The sequence below is a fragment of the Phalacrocorax aristotelis genome, chromosome 9, assembly GCF_949628215.1.
Source record: "Phalacrocorax aristotelis chromosome 9, bGulAri2.1, whole genome shotgun sequence".
Taxonomy (NCBI): Eukaryota; Metazoa; Chordata; class Aves; order Suliformes; family Phalacrocoracidae; genus Phalacrocorax; species Phalacrocorax aristotelis.
In genome coordinates this window covers 12709641-12728293 of record NC_134284.1, presented here as the reverse complement: position 1 = coordinate 12728293, position 18653 = coordinate 12709641, and the positions used below count along the sequence as shown (strand labels likewise).

General features: G+C 40.9%; 1 protein-coding gene across 6 annotated transcripts in view; it reads right to left on the bottom strand.

Annotated features, from left to right (window-relative positions):
- Nucleotides 1-1496: 1496 nt before the first annotated feature.
- Nucleotides 1497-18653, bottom strand: part of TTLL5 (tubulin tyrosine ligase like 5) — a 142048-nt gene continuing 124891 nt past the window's right edge. For 4 of the 6 annotated variants that reach the window (XM_075103526.1, XM_075103528.1, XM_075103530.1 and 1 more), the window contains one exon: nucleotides 1497-2058. In XM_075103526.1, coding sequence (XP_074959627.1) covers nucleotides 1926-2058 — 133 coding nt within the window. In that variant the 3' untranslated portion in view covers nucleotides 1497-1925. Of the gene's footprint in view, nucleotides 2059-11818; nucleotides 11905-18653 lie in introns of all 6 variants that reach the window. The other 2 variants (XM_075103527.1, XM_075103529.1) reach the window with 1 other exon arrangement.

The following is an 18653-nucleotide window of genomic DNA, read 5'->3' as shown; positions in this document are numbered from 1 at the left end:
GAGAACAAAAACAGATGAGAGTTCCACAAGGATGTATATCCTGTAGCTACTCAATCCTGCACATGAAACCCAGTGGAATAAGGATAACTCGGATCCCCTGGAAGGAAGGAATGAAATCCATTATTTACTGATGCTAAATCTTATAGGGAAATAGCCCCTCCAACAGTTCTGGAACAGAGCTGGAGGTTATAGCCAATACCACATGTAGCAGAGTAGGCTATGAGAACACAGTCCCAAGGTCTTGAAGCCCACAGCTGCTGAGGGTGTCTAGAAAGTTGAAGTAACTTCTGCAACTAAATCTTCACTAATTGTGAGCTGACAACTTTATGCACCAGTAGAATCATCTATCTCAGAGATCCATGGGTAGAATTCAATGATTACAGATAGAAGAGACATGATCTGAAAGTAACTTCACAAGATTTTACAAATCTCTTGGTCACTGATGGTAATGTGATGGCAGCACAGGCAGCAGACAAATGCTGTGGAGATTCCTGAAGAACATGGCTGAAAACGCAAAGAAAGTGAACAGGATTGTGACTGTCTAGGAAATGAAAGATAAGCCAATGAAGTAAGAAAGGGAAGAGATACATCAGAGAACTGCATTATGGACAAATGAAGTATTCGATGTCTGTCATATGCGTGAGTGGAACAGAAATAGAAAAATGCATGTTCTATCCTATGAATTCATGCCTAGAGCAAGCAATAGTGAAACTAATGGGGTATAAACACAATTATTTCATCTTCTCACAATTTATCTGATCTTGAATGACAGAAGATATGCACAATCCAAGAGTGAACATAAACACAATCATTTCAAGAAAAAACACTTTCCCCATCTGATGCTGTTTCTTCTGTCAGCCATTTAGATTGATCATTATCTACTTGCCAACACACGAGCGTGATCTCTTAACACTGACTATGCAGGCTAGAAATGACAGGGGAGCTGTGGAATAAGAAAGCAGATCAAACAGGCTATTAGAATCCAGTCTCTGAGAGCTCTGATACAAACAACAGGAGATTTTGTATCCTTAGAGAATTACAGTCATACCACACTTGTTTGACAATGCAGAGGTTGCAAAATACTGAGTTTTCCTTTAACCTGCCACCAACAAAGAGCCAGAGCTGAAGCTGCTTCCTGTTCATTTTAAGGATGGGTGGATCTCCTTTCCAATACATTTTCCAGCTGCTGATGTTGTTTTCTAACACAAGCAAATTAATTTTCATAGCATTAGGCAAATTTTAACTGGACTGCTTCACCAAACCACTATTGTAACTGATAGGAGACACCTGGGCCTTAGGTTCAAGCTTGGGTCTGAAAACTTCAGCCAATTTAAAAAGTTCATAAGGCCTAAACAAACAGAAACCAAAATACAAAAATAAGCCACACAGAACATAAGCATCCAACAGTAAAACATAAAGACAGATTTAAAATCCTGTCCAATATAATGACAGCAAATATTTTGGGGGTGTGAATTAATAACTGAAATTATAACCAAAACAAACAAATGAAATTACTTTATTCAAACCAATCATTTCTATGGCTCTGTGCCAATATTCAAGATGGCAACCAACATGGATGTCTGCAGTCATATGTTCTAATATTTTTCTCTACTGATGTTTGCAATGTGATGACAGCAGAGAATCTTGGCTGTTACCAGACTAGGACAGACTGAAACGGCTGAGCAACTGAGATTTTATGTTCAAACATGGACCATAGGAAGAACGATACAGATAGCTGAAGAACCTCTGTCTTATAGAAGGATCTCAGGGTTAGTGATCGAAGAGGTGGAAGGAATGGACCCCAAGACTCAGCAGCAGAAACTCTCAGATGCAATCATTCACCTCAGGTTGCAGGTGTATCACCAGCTTCCACAGATGTCCAGGTACTCTCCTCAGTGGGTTGTTCTCTTATGAGGGCCTCTTCTTCACTCTTTCCTGGGCGTTATGGGGGTGTGGTAGTATGAAGTCACTGCTGCTTTTTCCTTTGCCCCATACTTGAAGCAACACCCTGGATTCCTCACCTGGTGTTCAGTGTTAGTCCTTCTCTGCGAGCAGAGGCTGGAAAAAAGTCAAAGCAAAGATTTTGAGTAATCATGGGGGACTGTTTTGTGCTAAGAACTGCTGCACTGTTCTGCAAATCTCAGCCATCACCAGAAATCTGGATCTCCCTATCACACAACCCCTCTCTACAGTAACAGATGAGATCCCAAATCAGTACAGCAAAACCTAACTTAATAAGCTACTGTGTGAAAATGTACTCTTTGTAGTCTTCTTAAGCCCCAGAATACCTTCTTCACTCTTCACCTCTGACTCATCTCTTCACATGCTCCTCCATTAGCTCTAAATCCTTCTCTCATATCAGTATGCTTTGTCTGTTTCTTAGTGTCTTTTACTCATTCGCTTGCATGGGATTCTACTTCCCCACTCCAAAAGATGCTAAGAAACTTGGTGCAGGACAGATGGGGATGTGAAAAGGTTGATCTTTAAAAGAAACGAAATGGGGATAAGGACAAAATTTTTTCTTACCATTATTATGAGGATAGATTTTAATTCTATATACTGCAACATTTTCCTACTTAGGCATGTTATGGGAAAAAGTCAATGTCATCTTCACTTCTTTTACTTAAAAATCCTTAGGCCTTTAAAATGGAAAACCCAAAACACTTAGAAATGTACCAAGTTTATTTTGGACAGTTTGCATTTTACAGCTAATCTAGTAGGTAAAGCTTGTCCTGTGTATTTAGCACATCAGCTTGCTCCTAAATGTGAGTAACATTTGTTGAGAGGTGTTTATTAAAAATAATGCTATATTTTTAAAAGTACGCTCTCCTTGAAAGCCCAGCATTGAGCCAAACATCACATAGCACAGAGGATCTGGAAAGATGTTTAGAAAGCAGGATTGCCAGCTGTGTCACTGCACAGAAAGCTTGGAATCTGAATTAGGAACCAAACTGTCAACCATTTCTACTAAGATAGGATACCAGTCCAGAAGTCTATCCCTTGGCAATATGCTGAAATTGAAGAAACAAAGGCACATGAAAGAGGCAGCCAACTTCAACTTCCTGTTTTGGAGATACTTTTGAGCCTTCCTTTTTCTACAGAAATGCACAGTATAGTTTGTCTTTTCTCGCAAAATGAATTAAAATCACTTTCTGTGAGTTCCTCTGGTGTGACTACCTTGAGGGCTCAACACAGAGATAGGCATTCCTATGTCTACAAGTAAATATGTAGGTTCCTACCGTGAGTACAGCTCATGGCCAATTCAATAATTTAATAATTTTAATGTATATAATTCTATGATGTTTTATCATTTCAAAGCTACTGGTGAGCATCTCATGTCCTTCTGGTTGAGTAGATTGAGGTTCTGCTTGAGTAGGTGGGGTAGAAAAAACCTAATTCCTGACAGCAGCCAACATTAAGGGTTGATTCTCCCTAGTGATAAGTCATTGCAGTGAATCACCACATAAAACAGCATGAAACTCCTTTATCCTCTGCCTGCCAGGAGGTGTTAAAGTATCTGCCTGTATGTCTGTCCACATATTTACATACTATTATGTCATCCATGACTGCACCTCAAAAACTTTAACACTTTTGTACTTAGAACAGTTAGACAGCGGAAAGAAAAGGATTAGCTCCATTTTATGGATATGACTCTGAGTCACAAGGAAATCACAGGAGTTGTGTATAGTCACATTCAGCATACCTTCACACTAAAATTCAGTGCCATATAGACTTTCCCAGCACAGATTTACACAGCCTTGGTCAGACACCAGCACCTAAATCTACTCTGCTTCCAAGCTGCAGGAATGAGACAGAGCAGAGCACTAGGCTAGATGACAGTACTGGGTCAGGGACCCATGCTAACATTTTTTAGAGCTAGTTTGGTCTGTTTCATCCATACCCACAGCAAGTCTGTGGCAGAACTGAGAAGCATGTTGAAGCCTCCTGAGTCTAGTATTGAAAACAGGAACTTCCTTTCTCCCTGAAAAGCTCTGATAATCCTAGAAATTCAGGGTTTTTTATCCCAGAGCTGAGGGAGTTTCTAATCCTAGAGTAACGCCCAGCATTCTCTAGATAATATATAGTGCAACTAAGAAAGGCAATAAATAGGGTTATTTATATCCATGGGTGACTGACACTAGCAAGCCAGGACAGCTGACAACAGAAGGCCAGCCTTCCCTCCCCCATCTTTTGGGCATAATTTCAAGTTGGCTTGCTGGACCAGGCAGGCAGGGGAAAGAGGCAGTTCCAAGTCACGAAAATTTACTTGCGGGACAGGGTGACACAAACAGTACACACAATTGTATTTGAGTGAAATCTTCTTGCATGAGAAGAGCAGAGAGCAGCCTCATTAACAAGTGGAGAAACAGCAGTGGAATCCAGCATGAGCCTTCCTGTGCCCCATGTTACAGAGAGGACACTGGGTGGACTCCCCACGCTCACTACTAATGCCCCTCTGTACTTGACAGCCTTCATTCTGATTTCTCTTATTCAGCTCCCTACTCCCAGGTTTATTGTGGCTCTCTCTTCTCTGGCTCTTCCCCATGTTTCATTTCATAACTTCAGACACTCCTTTTACCCTATTCACACACATTTTGGCTTCTATTTTTAGTCTCAAGAAAATAATGCCAGATTAAAACAAAATCCAATTTGGATAGACAAAGTCATCCTTTCTATAGGTAGCTTAATGCCAAAGGGCCAGATGTGAGACAGAAGTAGCCAAGATATTATATAACCTCTCCCCAGTCTTTGCACACCTGATCTTGAATGACATTTCCAACACAGCAAGGAAATACAGGCAGTTCGCCATCACCTAACTACTGAGAACAAGCAATGCTCAACTTCCAGTCAGGCAAAAATGCCAACTGCCTGAAGTCATTACTTATCCTGCTTTGGAGTTTTCTTTGAGTTTGTCAGAAGTGAAGGCTCCTAAAATTCATGCTGGGTTCTAGTTCTTAAACAGGGAAGCCAATTTCTAGAAACTGTCATTTCCTTTTTCTCCTGTTTTCCCAGTGGTCCTGAGACTTGGAATGTCCTTTGAGTGGCATGAGACTAGTAGCAACAGGAAAAAGCTCCTTCCTTTCATAAAACAAAGGCAACAGGTTGACTGAAGTGTGAGAGGCAGGCTTCCTCACACAAATTATGGAATAAATGTCATTTCTGATCATTAGAAGTGAACACTGACCCCTCAGCTCTAGCTTAAAGGCAATGGCTGAGTTGGCCATTATCTTCTTAATATCATTTGAGGAGAAGGACCTGGAATGCTGCTTTTGGCAGAGCTTTACACTCTGCTGGGATTAATGAGACTTACATGCAGTTTTCTGGTAACTGGATAAACTCATAGTCATGTTCTGTTGATAATTAGTATCTATTTTAAAGGTATCGGTTATCAACACCAATATTTGCTCATCGCTAGTCATAAGGTAATGGTTCCCTGCTCTGTCAAAGAGTACCAAGAAATGGGGTAAGGAGGTCAGTCTTTACCCTTCTCCTTTCCCCTCTGATTCATCTGGTACTACAGGCTTGTCCACCATTATCTGACCAGGGACAGAGGCAACAACTATAGCAGAGAGAGAAATTATCTTTTCCCCCCTTCCTGTTTGCCCTCTTTATGAAACTGTGGAAGTCATCAGAGGAGAGAGGGAGAAGATCCAGGATGTTTTTGTGATGCATGAAACAATGGACAGTGGCTTTAGGAAGATAATCCTAAGAACAAATGTGAAATCAAATATCCTCCATTGTACCTGATTGTATTGTCACACCAAAAAGGGAAATACAGTAGTCAGGCTCACCTCAAGCTCCACTGTTTTCCAAAATATGATAAAATGGACTGATTCCGTTTCTCAACAACCCTTTCTCTGCACAGAGATGATACTAGAGAGATGCTAACAGAATGTTATTACTGTTGTTGGCAAAGGCTGTATGCAGGGTGAGAGGCTGCACTGGAGAAGTTTGATGCAAGGTGCTGGATATTCACACTGCTGTTCCCTTTCAGTGACCCACCCAGAGCTTCTCAGGCAGACAGGTGGTTCTGGAAGGATTTAAGTGGAAGAGCTCATCATTACTCCATTCCTGGACTAGGATAAGTAATGAGGTGACATCAAAAGTTGCTCTTTTGTGTAATGAGATACCTTGTGCCTTGAGTAACAAAAGTAGTCTGAGGTAGAGGTTATTCGAGGTGCCCATTTGAAGGTCACCTTTCAAAGTCAAGACCACTTGTGCAGTCAGTCACAGCAACAAGAGAGAACCAGGAGGGTGGTAAATGAAGACTGGAATTAACAGGATTAGTGGGAGGGAGGAGGCGTACCAGCAATGCGCTGTGCAGAAACCTGAGTGATTTCTTTTCCCAGCTGCTCCTGATGAAGGATTTGGACAGTGTGGTGAGATGAGCTGAAATCATAGCCAAGGTTCCTTTTTGGAATGTGGTAACAACATAAAAATAAATACATTGGTGTTCAACAATCTACTGCCTTCCGAGACTGCAGGGGAGCCTGGCAGAAGCTGAGGAGGCATGGATGAGGCTGGGCAGCTGCAAATTCCACCCTACTGTTGCAAATGACTGGGAGTCTGACACAGGCCATGCACAGTGCCAACAGTATATATCACATCCCATCCCTGCCATTTATGCTCCAGGAGAGCTGAGAGACGCTGGCTGATAAAAGAATCTCCAAATCCCAGGCATTTGTTTTGTTTAGATCTGGCAAACAAGACAAAGTGATTGTATGTGTCTTGTTTAAATGCCTGTGGTGTTTACTTGCCTTTTTTTTTCTTTTGATGGTGCAGGACAATTTTCAAGGTTGTACTTTTGCATACCTGCTAAATGAAGCTCTTCTTTTATTTCCTTAAGCTTATATAATAGAGACTGCATTTCAGGAATAATGTTAATTCAAGCAGTGAGTAGACAACTGCCAGTCACAGCTTAGCACCTCCAACATTAACTCCAATTTCAAGTCTCCAATAACAAGACATACATGACTCTCTTATGAAGGACCATCCAATATCTCAGATATAAAAAACTTTAGAAATACACAGTCTACCTGTACATTTCCTGTAAAATTAGTAAAAGTCTGGAGTGTGCTAGATGCAGAGAAGAGTAAGTGCAAAAGTGCTCCTTACTATCACTAGTTTGTAAGCGGGCTCCATTCATTGCTCTATGCTGGACCACACTGCTTGCACATTCATCTAATTTGGATGGTGTTCAGACACTGCTCTCCACCTTAGTCTAAAGAAGGAAATCACTAGAAAACTAAGAACAGCAGCCTGCATTCTACATAGATTAGATCCAAACCAGTTTATTAATCCCATATTCTTCAACTAGTCTCTTGGCAGCTCAGGATCCAGTTTTAAGCCCTTACAGATGATGATACTTTATTTCAAAGGGTTGCATACCTTTAGGACTTGGCATTCATGCAGATATGGGGGCCAGGTGAATGCCCAAAGTAAACAGACAAATGTGAATCATCCTGCAACTAAACTCAGGTACAGACCTGGGAATCATAGGGAATAAAATCAAGACTATACCACCTAGCTCAAGAAGTTTCCTCCCTAGCTTCAGATTGAGTTTTGACATTCACTTTCTGTATGAAGTATTCTCAAGAGGACTTGAATACAAATGACTTAGTTTTGGACTCATGCTTTAAACCAGAATAGGTGGAGATCTGAGACTGCATGAATTAGTAGTCTTCACTGCTGTCAAACTCAGCATATTACTAACTTTCACCTCCCCTAACCAGTAACTCTAAGGCTTCTTTCTTCTCCCCGCACACATAGTGGAAAAGCCATATAATGATATAAACATTAGCACAATAAAACTGAATCACTGTTAATCAATCTGAGTATGAAAAGGTGAAAGTCTTGTCAAGTCTGGAGCCAGGAATCAGTCTTGCCCAGTTTTAATCATAATTCATGTTTGTTTGTAATTATATAGGTTATTAGCACATTATATTTTTGCCATAGCAAAACAGAACCCCAGAGGCATTGTCTTCTGAAGCTTTTAAAATAAAAAATTCACAAGAAGTTAGCAGCAAGCGAAAGAGAGAAGCACAAAGACTAAAGACAGATTTCACTCATAGTTGCTGTTACCTTTACAATCAAACCAAACCAAATAAAATCAGCTGGGGTCATCACCTTGTGCAGCCACTCTACAACTGCACTGAAGGGTTAACTATACTTAAAGATTGTTCCTTTCTCCAGGCTCTTGCAGACAAGAGTCCAGCTCAGGAACAGAGAAGCTGCCTGGGACTATGCTGTTATATTTTCATGAAGTGTCCTTCATCCTCTATTCTCCCTAAAACCCACTTACTGTTAGCATTTTCAAAAAGGAAGAGTACTAAATGTAATAAATTTCTAACTATGAGGTCTTCAATGTAGCTATAGAGCTTCCTTGATGTTTCTTGCCAGTTGTTCAAAAGGTAAATTCTTGTGGAAAAATGACACCTTTTTTACCTAGAACATCGCTTTATTGAAAAAACAAATTCAGGCGCTATTCACCTAATGCCACTAGAGAGGAACTGAAAATAATGGCAGAATGTCTCCATACACCTTACATTGTTAATATATACAGTAAAAAGAATGACCAGCCTATAGGTTCCTTCCTTCATCATCTGAACTTGCCATATCAAACACAGCCTCATAAAGACAACCTGGAACTGAACAACCTACCATACTACTTAGCTTAGCTGTTACACAGCCAGCTATAGTCTGAAGAAGACTTGGAAAAAAGAATTGATTTCTGAGTTTACAATCACCCCATTTCACTAAAAATAATTTAATTACTAAATTCAATGAAGCAGGAAACAATCAGTGTAATGCTGTGGGACCCTCAAAGTAACACAGAATTAAAAAAATGTGATAATGGATGTATTTTCAGAATAACTGACAACCCACTAGCAGCTGGGTGTTCAATTTCAGTGAAAACTCAGTTCAGAAGCATTTTGAATGTTCCCTATAGGTAGCAATTCTTAGTATTTCTTTAATAGAATAAATCCTGTTAAACTTTCAGCAACTTTGATAGGAAACTGCCTGTTCAGACACTACAAGTAAGCCCCAAATGATAGCTTGCAGATTTAGCTTCCTGTCCAGATACTCAGGAGAATCTCTGCCTTCTCTCTTATTAGACCAGTAGCACACAGCTCACACACAACTTCTGCCTCTCCATGAGATGAGAATGAGGCCACAGGGATGAGAGGCTGCCACACTTTCATTGCAGTGGTGGCTTGTTTCAAAATCCTGAGCTGCTTTGCAGAAATGCTGACTTTTATTCTCCTTTTTAGTTCATGCCAAGGGATCTCTCCTCAAGAGCTTGAGCCCACTCCACAACAGTATCTGCAACTGGTGTTCTCCTACACTAGCAGTACTAACCACAAGTGAACCGTTTTCTGGACAATCTAGTTAAAAGTCTCCATACTGCCTGACTCTCTTGCCCTCTGAGCATCATCCTTACTTTTGGTTACATAATTTATGACACCTTTATGCTGCTTCTCTGCAGACCCCCACAGCCATCCTCAGACAGGCTGTTATAGGAAAAGGCCTATTCAACCTTCACAGACGTTTTTGAGCGTTTGTGTGCGTGTTTATACAGAGGTTCTGCCTGGTTTCTCCTTTACCTCTGCAACTTTTCACAGCCTTCTATCTTTAAATGCTTGCAGTTTATTCTGTAATGTGCTTTATGACTTGTGTCTTCAACTCCTCTACTTGGTATCTAGGATACCAAATAATGTGAAAGAGTAACCCCAAACAAGATGCTGATGAGGGTAATCGGGGCCCTAGTGTAAGCAATCAATAGAGAAAGAGTGAAGAAGAAAAACAGCTGATCCTGCAGGACCAGAGTAGTTTCTGAGACACAGAGACTGGGCACAGCAGCCTCTGATGCATACCAGTGGCTTGGTGCAAAGCTGAAGAAAATATCATTCCCCCCTTTCCAAGAACAAACATTTTGCTCTAGTTAGTTCAATCACTGCAATATTTAGCACTGTTCTTGGAGCTATATAGCTCTTCTAGCAACAAGGAAGCTTTGAGTAACCCACCCACCATAGTTCTGCCTGCCTACCCCTAGCCAAACTAGTGTTCTACCTAAGCCCTCACGCTCTTCAGTAAAAGGCAGGCTAAATCCTTTGTTTCAGCTTCAGAGAGGATAAGTTTAGCACTGTGCAGCTAGCCTAGTCCTACAGAAGGAAACATGAGCTGAAGTTATTGGTTCTCACTGGATTATAAGTATCCCTGGAACAGATGACTACCCTGAACTTTGTAGTTGTTATCTAGCCTATATTATTCCTGCCGCTCTGGCTGTTGCCTACCATCATTAATATTAATCAAGAATCCTCATGCATGCCTTGCATAAATATTCACAGAAACAGGGAAGGATAGAAAAATGCTACCTACAGTTATCACACACACACACACACGTAACAACAGTACACAGAGGACATGGAAAGAATCTCTTGCAGAGGTTAAAATTACAGGGTGGCAACTGTGAGAGTGCTCTTAAAACTGTGAAAAAGAAGTTAGAATTCAGTACACAAACAACTTCATGTAAGTCGACTCAGCAAAACAGTTTGGTCAATATATTGAGAACTCCTTTTATACATTTACTTGTAAATTTATGTGTAACCTTGCTTTATACACTGTACTAAAAACTGAACTTGAACTATACAGTAGACCAGAACTTTTGTCTCAACTATACATATACTACAGTGTTGACATAATTTTATTTTGATAATCCCATTATATTACATTCCTACACTGTCACGTTCCAACGTGCTGTAGAGTCTTTTTTTATTGACTATAGCTATTCACCTTATAAAATTTCTGGTAGGATAAAAGGAGATTTTGGCAGGTGGTAAAGTATGGGAGGCAGTTTGGAGATGTACAAAAAGCGCATTAGCTGAATGTTTGTGCTAGAGGATCAGCAATAAAATCACTGACATTAATAATGGAAATGTCATCTTTAAGTTTCACAGCTAAATATCCAAGAGATTAATTGGGTAGTTCACCCCTCTGCCTCTTTTCTTTCAGCCTGTAAAAACACAGGGATTACTGAATTAGTGATACTCAAGTCACGTTTTCAGGGTTTTCACAGCAAAAAAAAAAGGTCAGAAACAATTTTTTTAAGCATTCTAGACCATAATTTGTCCACATATTCCATTACAGCACCATCACAAATTACTGTGGGCCATGGGTAATATGGGTTGATCAAGACTACATGGTACCTGCTAATAGGTCTACATCAATGAAAAATGGCTTGGGTCCCCATTTACTGAGACCTTAACAGCAGATAAACCAGTTTGAATTAATTAGCCACTAGGGAACGATGAAGACTTGGTTCTGTAAGTCTCAGTGATTTTCCTTTGGGAACTTTCACCTCTACTGATCGACTTCACTATGCAGCTAATTCACAAGTCTCAACTACATCTTTCTGAATTAAGGGGCTTTTCTGCAAGACCGAAGAAAAATGTAAAGAATGTCCTGGCCCTTTATTACAGGCCAAGCTTAAACAACAGAGCATCTTTGAGCCAAAGCCTAAAGCAAAGAGGAGCCATTTTAGCCAAGTTTTTTTTCCCAGACACATTTTTAGGGATCTTCCTCTTCCAACTCTATGAAACTCAGCCTTTGCTCCCTTCTGTTTAGTCTTTTTAATCCCAGGAGGAATAAATTGCCTGCACAGCTGAACCCAGACTGTTACCTAGGAACCACTACACGCAGGGTAGGCAGCTGTGTTTCTTCTTGCTGAGAAAGTTTTTTCCCTGCCAATTCTCAAGAAAGATGAAAGTATCCCAGCATGCCCACCCCCACTTTCCTGGTCTTCAGCACTGGCACTCACCTGTGGAATTTGTCCCTGGCTCATAGGATGCAGCACTATGAATGCTGTTCTGGAACCCATTCAGTTGCCTTTCAGTGGAGGTCACCCTAGCATCAAATTAGACAGAGATAAGAAGAGATATACCACGGAAGAATAAAAGTCTCAAACAAAAAAACGGAGAATTCTAGTTTCCATAATCTCACTGGGATGGCAGCTATGAAGCTGTGCCTGAACATGACATTAAAAAGGCAGTGACCACAACCAACTCCAAAAAGGCAGAGAAAGACAGATGAACACTCAAGCCACCAGCAAGACTTTGATGTGCCTAAACACTTCATTGTCCCACATGCCTTGGAAGCTGATTCTGGAGGACAAAGGAGATAGTAAATGGTATTTAGTAAATGGTATTGGACCACCAAATTACTCAAATAGTAATGCTGTGATCTCTTTCTTCCAGTGATTTGAAGTAAAATGGTTAAGCAACCTTAAAACAGAAATACAAATGCTGGCAAAAACATGCTACACTCAAAAGTTAAGTTCTTGCATCTTGTCTTAGCAGAGACAGCTCATTTAGGCAAGATTTCTCACTTGTGTTGGAAACTGAGACCCACAGAATGTATTTAACTTCCAGTAGTCCAGTGCCAGTCCTCGAGCAGATACTTTATGCAAATCCTACTGCATTTATCTCAGCATTTGACTTACAGCAAAACTATATTCTGTGGAGTACAACTGCACTTCCTTTAACTGTTATAAGGATTCATTACCAAAATGAGATGATGCCCTCCTACATAAAAAATGGGTCTACTCCCAAGGCAAGGTCAAGATATACAGCTGCAAGAATCTATTCTGCCCTTAAAATCTATACATTTGATTCATCTTTCTGGTTTGTCCTCTCCTCCCTTATCCCTCCTTGCCTTTCTTCCTTCCTGCCCAACTCTATTCTGATCACTCCAGACTTCTGCGTGTACACTCCTGTCTCTCTGCCAGAGTCCTCCTTCACTTATTCAGCTCTGCAGTGTAACACAGTTACTGTGAACTCATCCCCAGAAAAGCACTGTAATCTCCAATCCCCATGTGATACCCTGATGACTAACAGACCCAGGCACACGTGTGCAGTTTCTGTAGTTTCGTCTGAAACCTTTTGCTTTCAGATTTCAAAGCCAGCAAGTTGCCAGCAATCCAGGTGCTCCTGGCATCTAAAAGGCCAGTGAGGGACTCCTATATTTTCTCTCAGTTGGATTTTAATGAAATAAATTGGAGTCCATACAGGAAGGGAGAGGGATGCAGATATGACATTTGCAAAACACAACCCCTTATTTCAGCCATGAAACGCTGTTGTCAAATAAGGTGCCTGTTTCTGTGTTTATCGTCTCTTGGAGAGAATTTGGATCTGTACTTATGGTTTCCTTTGCTGTTGATACTGCACAGTCCTTCTGGGAGCTGAGAATCCAGATGGATCTTTATGATTCTTATATAGCGATTTCATGCTCATAATTAGCTTGTCCACTTTGTTAACACAGCACAACTGAGAGCCAAGTTCAACTCACCCTTCTGTAGGCAGAATGCAAGACTAGTTGAAAACGTCATCAGGAATATCAGCAAGGATAACAACAACAGAAAACCAAAACAGGGAACAGTCACACTTCTACCTTAAAGTGTGTTTTATGTTCAGAGAATCTCTTTCTCTCTACAGACTTGTCCTTATTCTTTTCTGCCTACCTGCAGCGTACCTTGATTCTTGCAGTTTCAACTGTCATCTCCATACAGCTCATTCTCAGATCTGCTTCTGGGTCACTGATCTCCCACCACGCTAAGCTCAGTCCTCAAGTTGTCTCTGCTGTCCTGATGGAAACTCCAGTGCCAGAACATATTCACTGCTTAAACTGAATTAATCCCTTTCCGCTTTCTTCCTCCTTAGGTTGGCTGAAACCCTACTGCCTTTCCCAGTTTCCTGCTTTTAATGTCTCTTGGTTTTGCTTCCACCTCTACAATAAAATCCATTGTTATGTTCTCAATTTCTTCTTCTTCAATACTAACAAAAGCACTGTCCTCTCCATTTAAATATCTGTCACTGCCCTTTTCTATCTCTTACGCAGCTAACCCCTCCTTGAAACTGATACCAACTTCCTTCATTTAGGCACTAAACCAGCCCTAAGCTGCCCAGCCTTGGACTGCAAATTTAGAGGATGCTCTTGTTCCACAGGTGACAAAGAAATATTTTGACTAAATTTTGAACACCCTTGTTTTAACAATCTATTCCTGGGATGCTATGAATGCATCTAATGGTCCAGGGGTGACAGAACTGACACTAACAAATTCACATCACAAAAAGCCCAGGTTTGACAAGAGGACAGCAACAGATGTGAAGACCCAGAGCCAGGGAGGCTTGTTCCTCTTTGTTGCTCTTGGACAGGGTATCTCCGCATGTGTATCTGTGTGTATGATTGAGGCTAGCCAAGGGCTAAGAGCTACAGGCCTAGTGAGCCCAGCTGTGTCAGGGTGTTAAATCAAGGCATTAACTGCTTTTGCTGCCAAAAATGTCTAAGGGTCAGGCAGCCTGATTAACCCAGATGCTCAGGAGCTAAAAAAACAAGCGTGCTGCAGTACAGCAGTAGCAAAAAAGTGAAAGGCATTCCAGTAACAGTTACATGCTTGCTCTCTTGCTGCCTGTCCTCTTTTCAGTGGGCACTCAGTTTGTATGTGTGATGTACCTGGCTCACTTAATACACTCCACGCGTGCCTATGAGTAAGCACACATGGGCAAGACAGGATACAAACCAGAACCATAGTGTTTTACAGGGCTCACTCTGTGGCCAGCGTTCTACTCTTGGCACATTTGCCAGGCTTGGCCAGCCTGTCCTAGAACAGCTGGCTACTGCCGTATCCAGTTGCAGTCAGGACTCCACCCCGCCATGGGATGGATTTCCTGAACCCTGGAGAAATGCATCACCTCTACCCTACTTCTGTACTAGCTACAATAGAGCAGAACTTTGGCTCTTCTGCTGCTGGCACCATGCAAAGCAAATATACAAAAGAAGAACAAGGTAGAAAGATTTTGTGCTGTGGTGTTGGGACTTGAAGGGAGTATTTGTTTCAAAGGCTTCCTGAATAGGGTTGCTGGGAATGACATTTACAGAGAAGTTCAGTACAAGAAACTATGCCATATTGATCAACATCCCCAATAGTTTGTGATGTTCCAGTCTGTTGCTGGTAATCTCTGTGATCTGCTTGGGCTCGCTCTCTCCCTGATAACATCTTGAACTACATCGTCCTTTTCTCTACCTGGCATTTCCTTTCTTTACATACAGTGGTCTAACATTGACAGCTGAATTTTTCTGAGACCTTTTCTTTGGCTGATAGTTCTGCTCATAGGCTGTTCAAGGCCTTGCTCTACTTGATGCTGTCATAGTTAGAAAGCAGGTTTCTGAAATTACTCTATTATACTAGTATATTAGTATTACTATATATTACTATAGGAGTGATAGCACAGAAATTTGTATTTATTGTGACTTAGTCATCCCTAAAAGCAGAAAGATTTTCTGTCTACCACCTGTACTGGTTCACTCTGGGTTCTGACGGTTGAGCTAATATATTTTTCTACTTTGCATGCTGTCATCTGTAACATGAAGAATCGATACATCAAATGCTGCTTTCAGGGACGTCTGCTTCATTCCACAGCTTACAAATACTATATCTCTGATCTTTGCCTCAAAATGTTGCTCTCAGCTATCAGCAGGTCTCCTCACGGTTCACAGACCTGCCAACACTAGTGATTACATAAGCAGTGGAAAGAACCCAGTCTGACTCTTGGTAATGGAGAAGGGCTTGTTGTATTAAGTCTTCAAAAACTATCGTCCTACTTGAGATATGAGCATATTTAATCAAAATTATGCAGACCCACGAGACCATTTTATGGGACTACATTTCAGTGTAGAGCTACATATTAAACCGTTTCTCCCAGTTAGTCTTTTTCCACCTTAATATGGGCCCCAGTTTTCCACTCTGTTAGCTTAAGCAAGGAGTCCCGCTTTGGACACAATCCATTATAAAGTCAACCTACCACCTTTTACAAGTTGAGAGACTGAGAAAACAAGAGAGGCCAGGAACCGAAAGGACAAGACTGAATTGTGTGGCTGTTCAATTACTTATTTCCTTTACGTTTTAACCAGGGAAGTGTGCAAGTTACTATAGTATTTTAATTAGGCAGTAATGTTCATCTTTAGCCTCTCCTTTTATTTGTAGTTGAGTTTTCTACTTCTTATCCTTTTCTTCCTCTTCTGGAAGCCATGTGTGCTGGCTGGGAAAGAACTGATAACGTGTGCAAGGAAGAGAGAGGTCAAAGAGACAAAGTTGATTCTAGCTTGTCTTCGCAGTCCAGTCTCTGGAGAAATTCTACAAACGACTTGAAAAAGATGATCTTTATTAAGATGTTAAACAAAAGCCAGGTGGTGTGAGAGCAGACAGAGAATAAGGTCTGGCTCACTGAAATATATGGGGAGGGGGGAAAAGAGACACAAAAGCTTTAACAAGAGAATGGGATTAGTTTCAGTGAGTCTTGCAGAAATAATATATACCACTGAGATCTTCCTTGAGTAAAGAGATCAGGAAAACAGCCAACAAGTATTAGGGGGTGAAAGCGGGCAGCAAATCAAAAATTACCTGACAGAGAAATGAAGCAGCCAAAAAGACAAAATTAGATTATATGTTATGGTGAGGGATATTCACCACATCACAACCTAAGGATATGGTAGTCCCACATTGGCAAAGTATAATTCTGGGTGCCACAATGCAAGCACTCTGACAAACTGAAGAAAATACAGTAGATTCAAGACAATTAAGGACTTGGCAGGTGGAACTACTATCTGAGGTTAACAAAACCTCAACAAGTCTAAGCAACATTAGGAAACTAAAAAGTAGAAGGATATTCAAAAGATGGAAAGTATTTGCAAGGGCAATTGTTTAGGGTGGTTCAGGAAGGCGCAGCAAGGTCCAACAGGATGAAACAAAGGGAAAATTCAGCTTGCACATCAGGAGAAACTTTCTGATAATAAGGTTGTCTAGATTCTTAAACAGTCTTCTGTAGCACATGGTGGGGTTTCTGCCACTGGAGTATTTTGAAAGAAGACTACACACTGTGTCCAAGTGTACTTAGGACAGAATAAGCAGGGACTGTGAAGAACAGGCCGGAGCATGCAAGACATCTTTTTCTTCTCTAATCCATATTCCTTTGACTTGAGAGGCTTCTCTCCATACACTTTCCTCTGTCAATGGATCTCTGGTCTTTTCCTGACAACAACGAATGGACTAAATTAGACCGAGACACAGCAGTTTTTAAACGATCAGCTCTCAGTGTGCTGGAAATATAGCTGGGCACTGCTGTTGTCCATGTAAGTGAAAAAATGTTACTGCAATATCCCATGAATGGCAAGAATGGGTTTGGAGCCTTGCGCTGGAGACTGAAAGGCAACTTGGAAAGTATTTCCGGAGTGGCTCCTTGCAGCCTTCAATACTTGGATTAGTTTTCTGAAATTCTGAAGGAATCTTTTGCTTTTTCCCCCCCTTCTGTGCATTTTTGGTGCTGAACTTTTTCCGGTTTTCCCACACTCCTGCCTGTCACAGAGCAGAAACCACAAAAATGCAGCAAAGTAAAGTCTGTCCAAGGAGCTGCAATTCCATCTCACAAGGATAAACATTTCCTCTGCCAAGAAGTGAGCACAGCACACCGGCATCTTCAAATACACATCCCTCTGCTGCCCAGCAGAGAAACCCACTGACATAGCCTGTCACCTGTACTAACATGAGCTACCCAAGATAAAAGAAATCAGACAAACCCACCAGCATATACCTGCCAGACCTGATGCTCACATCTGCATGTGCTGAGTTGACAAAGTCTACTAACATCTTGTTTTCTTTTTAAATAGTTTTGAGGGATTAATTCAGTATGCTATCTCTTAAGATAGCAGGAGTACAGGCAGGAAATACACAAGCTTCTCCAAAGCAGTTCTGTCCTAACTCCTTAAAAATGCCTTGCAGCTCAAGATTTGATTCACACACACTGGCAGTGCCCTAACATCTTTATAAGGTGTCCTTCATCAGTAATCTTTTACTAAAACTTCTCTCTTTAAACAGAAAGGGAACAGAGAATCAGGAAACCTCACAGGAACCTGCTCTGAAAGCTTTACAACTCTTCTGGCTGTAGAGTAAGTATAAGGGAAGAAGGTATGAATTCAATTTTTGCCCTTCAGTGTTCAGGGATGAAACAAGTCCGAGGATATATGAGGAAAAACCTGATGAAGGATTTAGTCTAAAGCAGTTCTGTCATTTAAGAGGAGATAAACAGAGCGCTGAGGAAGCTACCAACAAAGGTAAGAAGGATAAGACAACGACCCAGAAGTCTTGCTCACGTTCTCTCATAATCCACAAAAGAGAAGACACACCAAGAAATGGGAAGGAAGGAAACTTAGAATCAGTAAGCAACATTTGATGGTCAATTTTTTTTGTTTTGTTTTTAAAGATAACACACACCAAATCCATCCACCTTAGAATGGCAAGCACTATATAACTGAAAGCTTAGTAAAAGTTAAAAGAATTTCTACAGGTAATGAGGAATGCTATCGTTACATTAGGCAAAATAAAAACAGTTTAAATGAAATAAATACTTGTGCTTGAAGGCATAAGTAGGTCATTGTGTGTTAAATTTATGGGGAAACTTGGACTCAAGGGCAGATTATCTTGTTAAGGATACTGTTTTTTTTTTTTGGCAGCCTCTTCTGACCCACCAGATTGTAGCCCCCATCAAAGATTAAACATGGAGGAAATGACTCAAGCGCATAAACATAGATGTCTAGTACCATAC